Source organism: Charadrius vociferus, unplaced genomic scaffold (genome assembly GCF_000708025.1).
Source record: "Charadrius vociferus isolate BGI_N301 unplaced genomic scaffold, ASM70802v2 scaffold2430, whole genome shotgun sequence".
Taxonomy (NCBI): domain Eukaryota; kingdom Metazoa; phylum Chordata; class Aves; order Charadriiformes; family Charadriidae; genus Charadrius; species Charadrius vociferus.
Genome location: NW_009646332.1, coordinates 14,021 through 20,652, shown reverse-complemented (window position 1 = coordinate 20,652; position 6,632 = coordinate 14,021). Strand labels below are relative to the sequence as shown.

The window sequence follows — 6,632 nt, the reverse complement described above, 5'->3', positions numbered from 1 at the left end:
TGCTGAATTTGAATATGATTAAAAAATATCAAATCCTTTCTTGTGGTAATTTAAGCAACAAGATGTTTCCATAGCATTCTCTTTGCATTTAATTTTCTATGATCAGAGTTTTGCATGCTGGGGATCTTAAATACTAGTTTGGCAGGTTTTGTGTTTCAGTGAACGCCTGATCCTCTTGGCTAGTCTTAGTTCATTAACTTGCCTTTTAAGAAAATAAAATGCAACTCGTGTCCCGAGCAAAGACGTGACTGAGTCAGCAGTTATATAATATTAGTACTAATAATGCCTTATTTGTTATATTCTGTAGGGTTATATAAGGTACCGGGCGCTTATTTTTCTTAATACAAACGTTACCTTCAGAATAGGGGCCTGCGTGGTGGCGGGTGTTGACACACATGACCGGGGAGGGGAGAAGTGTGGGGCTGCGTGTGTGGGCAGTGATCAGCCGCTGTCAGACAGCCCCACCTGGCAGAGGGATGTTCTGAGGACCTGTCCTGAACGTCTGGGGCTAAGGGCCAAACCTAGGTAAAGGTATGCTGCTAAATCCATAAAAGCTACTTGATTTTTGAAGGTAATGGAGCTCTTACTGGATTTGGTGGGTAGCACTGGACTTTCAACTATGAAAACCGATAACTTTTATTTAGACATCTTAGTATGGTTTTAAAAAGGTCACCTTTTTGTACAGGAGTGAAGTAACACCAGCACACTCCATCTGAGCGCCTTTGGGTACTTAATACTGAAACTGTTGACTGTGTGATTTAGACCTTACATGTCATGCTGTGATTCAAACAGTAATACTAATGCAAATGTTTTTCAAAATCTTGAGCTTCCTATTTTTTTAGCACTGAGATCAGCTTCACCCTATCTTGTTTTACAACTGCTACCAATTCAATCTATGTATTTTATTAAACACGTCCTACAGCAGGATACAACCACTCAGCGTACGCTTAAAGTTAAGTACTAGTGTTTTTCTGATTTGTTTTACCGTATGGAATAGATCCTTTTTTGATTTGTGATTGTGCTCAGTAACGTGGTCTGCAGATGGCATGAACTGATACCGTGTCATGCAAGGGGTGTTGTGGAGAAGTTGGAGGACCCAGGGCAGTTCACCTAAAGGAACAAAATAACTGATTTCTGAAACTTAGTGTTTTTCTAGAACCTATGTGATTGGCATGTTCTTGTTGGGTAATGTGTGAAAAAATTACTCACTTGGTCCCTTTTATCCCTGGGAAGTACGTTTGCAAAAGCAGTCTGCCCGACCTTGATTTGACTTCTGTGACTTTCTGAACTGTATGTGTAGGAGTGCAAATCTGCCAGGACAGCTTTGTGATTTCTTGGGAAACGGCATTCTCAGAACAGCTGCTGATTTTTCATTTTGTCAGGAAGACGGGATAGAGATGTATACTAACAAGGCATCTTTGTTTGGCTCATTTCTGTGAATGAAGTCTATTGATCAGAAAAAAAAAACCCTTTATTATTATTTGAGGGCTCTACAGAGATTCATAGAAGCACCAGGAGTCTTGCCCACTTTATTTTTTCACATTTTCATCTTCAGTAGCTACCTCATGTGCACAAGTACGAGCCTCAAATAGGGACACGGATCAGCAGACCGTATACTTGACTCTTAACCTCTACACTGGGGCCCCCTTCAAAGGCTTCTCCTGCAAAGATTTTGTCCTCAGCTTATCCTTTAGTTACGAGGGAACAAGCATTTGAATGGACGTTTATGATTTTGTGTTTCCTATTTTGCTGTGGATTTCCATTTTGCGTGTATATGGACCAAACCTACAAACCCTGACTTTTTGTACTTCTTGGTTTGATTCATGAAAAGGTATTTAAAAAAGAAAACCAGCAAATGAAAATAGCCCAGCAGAATAGATGCCTGTGCTGGTGGTACTTCGCTGCTGTACCAAATGCTCGTGGAGCTGTATCTTCAGTTGACACAAGGTGAAGGAACCAGTGGAGTCAGTGCATTTTTGCCAGTTTACACCATCTGAGTATCTCGACCCACAGACTTCTCTATTTCTTCCTTTTTAAAAACAAGTTCTCCCTGAGACCAGGAGTACAAATCTATTTCTCATAGTGGTCAAAGTGCTGGCACAGTTCTGACGGAGCAACAGCCGCCGTGATCCCCCAGTGCGCAGAGTCTAGTGAGAAATTGCCTGCTTTGGTTAGTGCAGCGGCAGGAAGCAGGTTCACTCCCCGTTTCCAGTGTCCACACCTCATCAGGTTGCAAAAATCTATGTACATTTTAGAGTAAGTGAAGCATCACTGAGCAGCACATGAGTATGTGTCATACGCTATGGCTCATGTGTGAATTTTGAGGGGGAAAGCTTTTGCATTGCACTGAGACAAACAAAAACCAGAAAACCCCAGGAACGAGGTTCTGCTAACCGGTGGCTGCTTTGTAAATGAACACTAGCAAACCTGTAAATTTAATTTTTAATGTAGTGTTTTTCAATAACTTTGTGGCTTAACTCAGAATAATCTGTTACATTGGCCTGCCAGCTGCAGAGATAAAACATCAACTGCTTTCGGCACAGTCCATCTTACTCAACCCCCGCTCCCCATATCCTCCTTTCCCTTTTTCTAAATCATTGAGACCAACTTTCTCCTGACTGATTGCTGTCGGGTTTGAGTGAAGCACTGGTCTGGCTTTTTGTCTCTTTCCATGGAGAGGTTTGCTATATTTCATCAAGGGGAAACAAAACAATCGATGAAGAGTGCTCCCCCCCATCTGCTTGATTGCGATCCGGTGCCGTAGCTTGCCGTTCTGGATATAGGATTAGCACTTTCTGTGGCACTTTCATACAGATTCAGCCTGCCTAAATATAGGCATCTTACCGAGGTATCGAAATCAGAGGCATGCTTGCCTTGGGGTGTCTGCTGAGACAGTGGGGGGGAGGGAGAGAGAGAAGCCATTCTTTATGTAATGCCTTTTCCTCCCAAAGTTAGAAATGTCGCAGTGTAGTTTACAGCCTCATTTCTTGCCCTCTCATATAAGGAGTCTGCATCTGATGTGCCGTGGCCTTTTAAAAGCGTACAGCAACGTGTCACGTTAATGTATGTCAGAAGAAAATTTGGGTATTTGAATTTAATTTGATATAACTGGTAATTTAAGTGAGACAGAATGGGCTATCATAGGGACTTTAAAAGCCACCAGGATAGTGGAATAATAGAATACTGTGAGAGCCTCAGTGATCATACGTTGCCTTTTTTTTGTGTCTTACATTATGACAGTGAATCCTAACCCAAAATTTATAGGGAGTCCTGTCTATTTTTGCTTTTGTTGCCTTTTTTTTTTAAAAAAAAAAACCCTTCAAATTTGTTCATATCTTTCACTTGCCTGGAGCTGGTTTTATGAGTCATACAAATGTGCTATATCGTTTTGTTTCCTTCTGTGTAAAGTTGGATAGCAAGTTTTGTTGAGGGTTGGAAGCAGTTACACTCTTGTGGTTCACTAACCTTTTTGAGTGTTTTATAAGAGAAACGTGAGTTCCTGGTTTTGTGCCTCTGCAGTGAAACCTAATGAGTTTCATATACATTGAGTCATGGTGTTGACAGGTGACTGATAAACATCTGCACTACTCGAGTTACCGTAACTAAAAGATTAGTGGATCTGATGTTTGCAAGTCACTTACACATGAAACATTTGGTCTGGTCCATTTTTTTTTTAAAGCTATGAACAATTTTATGTTTTATGTAACCACAGAATTCGGTTACTTATTTCTAGACATTCATCAAAAAAGTGACTTTAGTCCTTTTGGGGTGCGGTTTTATTTCCTCCCTGCACCTGGCATAGAGAAAACTAGTTTGCCGTGTGCTGCCCAGCCTCCCCTGCCTTAGTCCTTGCTGGAAGAGGCGTGAGTGGAATTTCAGGTCCAGTCTCTTAGTTCTCCTCCTGTTCTGTCTAGTCTAGTGCTTTCAAAGCCCCAGCACACCCAGAGGGGGATACCTTTCACTCCTCTTTCACTAGCCCTGTATCAAGTGACCTTAAATGTGTTCTTCTGTACATACGTACATAGCTGCCAGTGTCACGTTATCTGAAAACCTGTGTTGAGTTCAAAGGAACCAGGCGTGGTGCAGAGGAAGCTGTAGTTGTCAGAGGACAGTGGGGAAAATTGACTTCAGTGTCCAAGCATGTATAAAAGACTCTGTGAGATTGGTAAAAGCAGTGAAAAGTGCATCAGATCTCAGCCGGTCCTCGTCTTCGCTGTTTCTGTTCAAGAGGGGTACACTTCTTGGGGGAAATGAAAGGTGGCGGTCTGGGTACTGAAAATGGGCTATTTTCTTCATTATCCATTAGCTCTTTTACAAGTATTTTCATTAATGATTATTTACCGTTTTCTATAAAAAAGGTGAGAGAAGTTAATCTATGGAAGCTTTGATAATATTCTTCCCCTTAAGTCCCAGAATAATTAAAAAAAAAAATTCATTATGATTTGTCCCGTAAGTATCCTCACCACCTCCTCTATTAGATTCTTTTGTTTCCAAGCCTGGGCTTTAAAAAAATAACACACACAGCCCCCCCAAAAGCTACTTGTGTATGTGAACAGCCTCTTTCAGCAGAGAACATTTCATGCCTCTTTCCAGAAACTACTGCCATTTAGAAAGGGCATCACAGAGTTTAAATACTTCCTTACCCACCCAGGTAATTTAATACCTCTCCTCTCTTGCAGGTGAGAAACGACATAGTTTTGATGTTAATTATAATTCGAGTTTCATGTATGAGAAGGAAAGCGACATAATGCAAGGACGCATGATGGACCAGGCCATAAACAATGCCATCACCTACCTTGGGGCTGAAGCCTTGCGCCCTCTTGTGCAGACCCCCCCAGCTCCCACCTCCGAAATGGTCCCCGTCATAAGCAGTCTGTACCCCATACCGCTGACCCGCACCGATGTGCCAAACGGCACCTCGCAGGATGCGGAGAAGAGCCATGCCCACCTCAGGGACAAAAGCCTGTCTTCCGACAGAGGCCTTTCCCCGAACAACAGCGGCCAAGACTCCACAGACACTGACAGCAACCACGAGGAGCGGCAGAATCCCACCTTCCATCAAAGCCAGATGATCCCCGCTCAGGCCCGCAACGGCCTCCAGTCCTTGAAGGATTTCCCGAGGCCCTATGACATAATCAAGCCACCCGCCATATGCCCCCGCGATGCCTTTAAGGTCATCAACAAGGAAGGGGAAGCCATCGGGGTCTACCGGTGCGACCATTGCCGCGTCCTCTTTTTGGATTACGTGATGTTCACCATCCACATGGGCTGCCACGGGTTCCGCGATCCCTTCGAGTGCAATGTCTGCGGGTACAGGAGCCATGACCGATACGAATTTTCCTCACACATAGCGCGAGGAGAGCACAGAGTAGTACTCAAATGAAAGGACTGGTTTTCCAAGGTCAAAGGCTTTGTTTTAGGGTGGAGGGGAGGCTTGCTTGTTTGTTTTTTAATTAGTATAAAGAAATTCCTTGGGTATTTTTCTATGCCAGTTTTTAAATGAGTGTCACAGGAAGGTGACACCTTTTAAATTTTTTTTTACAAATAATTCAGTGTTCTGTAGCATTTATGGCTAGCTGCTGTGGTGAGTGGTACATACAACATACCAGGAGCAGAGACTGATTTTTATATGAATTTTATTTTTGTGAAAATTAAGAGCCATTTAGGATGGTTTTATTTTTTAATGAGTGTTTGTTTTTATGATGTATGCTTTAACTCAGCGCAAAAGGTTTTTATGCCCTGCTGCCAGTTTCCCTGCTCGGTCAGAGTATCGTCAGAAGTCCATCAGAGGAGCTTTTTCTAGCTGTTACAATCCTGATGTTCTTCAAACGGCTAATGACTGAAACAAGGAAAACACGTCTGGGAGGGATTATTAATTCCTCTTTAAAGGTTTTCCCCTAAGTCTTAAAGAGCATGTGGCCCCACCACACTTTCATTTTTCTTACCCCTCTGTTCACTTTCTTTAAAGTCACTCCCACATGCGTCTTAGTCAGTAATAGCAAAATAAGAAATGAGACCTATTTTAGGGTTGGGGTTTTTTAACAGCATGCATTTTTGGGATACCCAGTGAGATCACTGGTTGGCTCATCCATGCAGTCTGGGGGAAATCCAGATTTTCTCTGATGGAAAGTCCTCCTTTCTGATGGATGCCAGGAACGGGATGAAACCGCGCTGTGCGTTGTGCCGCTGCCTTGCTCCTGCTCAGCTCCAGCAGCAGAACCGGCAGCCGTGCCGTCCGGTCGGCAGCCAGCCCCGGCACGCAGCATCCCTGCGGAGGGCGGCCGGCGTTGGGCTCGGAGCAGGAGTCACCCTGTCCTGGCAGCAGACACCGTGAGAATCTGCATACATGACTGTGTGGGAGCTGACAGCTCAATCACACTGTCTGGTTTTACGTGGGGATATCCCTCGGAGTGAAATGTGCTGTTTTGCAAAATGAGTATTTACCATTACTTTGAAGCTGGTTTTTAAAATAGTTCTTTTAATCTAATCGTTGCTCTGCAGCTGTATTATTAGTCACTGTGCTGAAGATACGAATTTGATAACAGTTTTGCTGAGTGAATGTTTATTCTTTGCAAAGTATTTTTGTATAATGTAGAGTTAAGTGTGTTCTGGTGGACTTTTTGCATCCAAGG

At 43.2% G+C, this 6,632-nt stretch overlaps 1 protein-coding gene across 1 annotated transcript in view; it reads left to right on the top strand.

Annotated features, from left to right (window-relative positions):
- Positions 1 to 5,383, top strand: part of IKZF3 (IKAROS family zinc finger 3 (Aiolos)) — a 29,070-nt gene extending 23,687 nt beyond the window's left edge. The window contains exon 7 of the mRNA XM_009885116.1: positions 4,680 to 5,383. Coding sequence (XP_009883418.1) covers positions 4,680 to 5,383 — 704 coding nt within the window. The remainder of the gene's footprint in view (positions 1 to 4,679) is intronic.
- Positions 5,384 to 6,632: the final 1,249 nt, after the last annotated feature.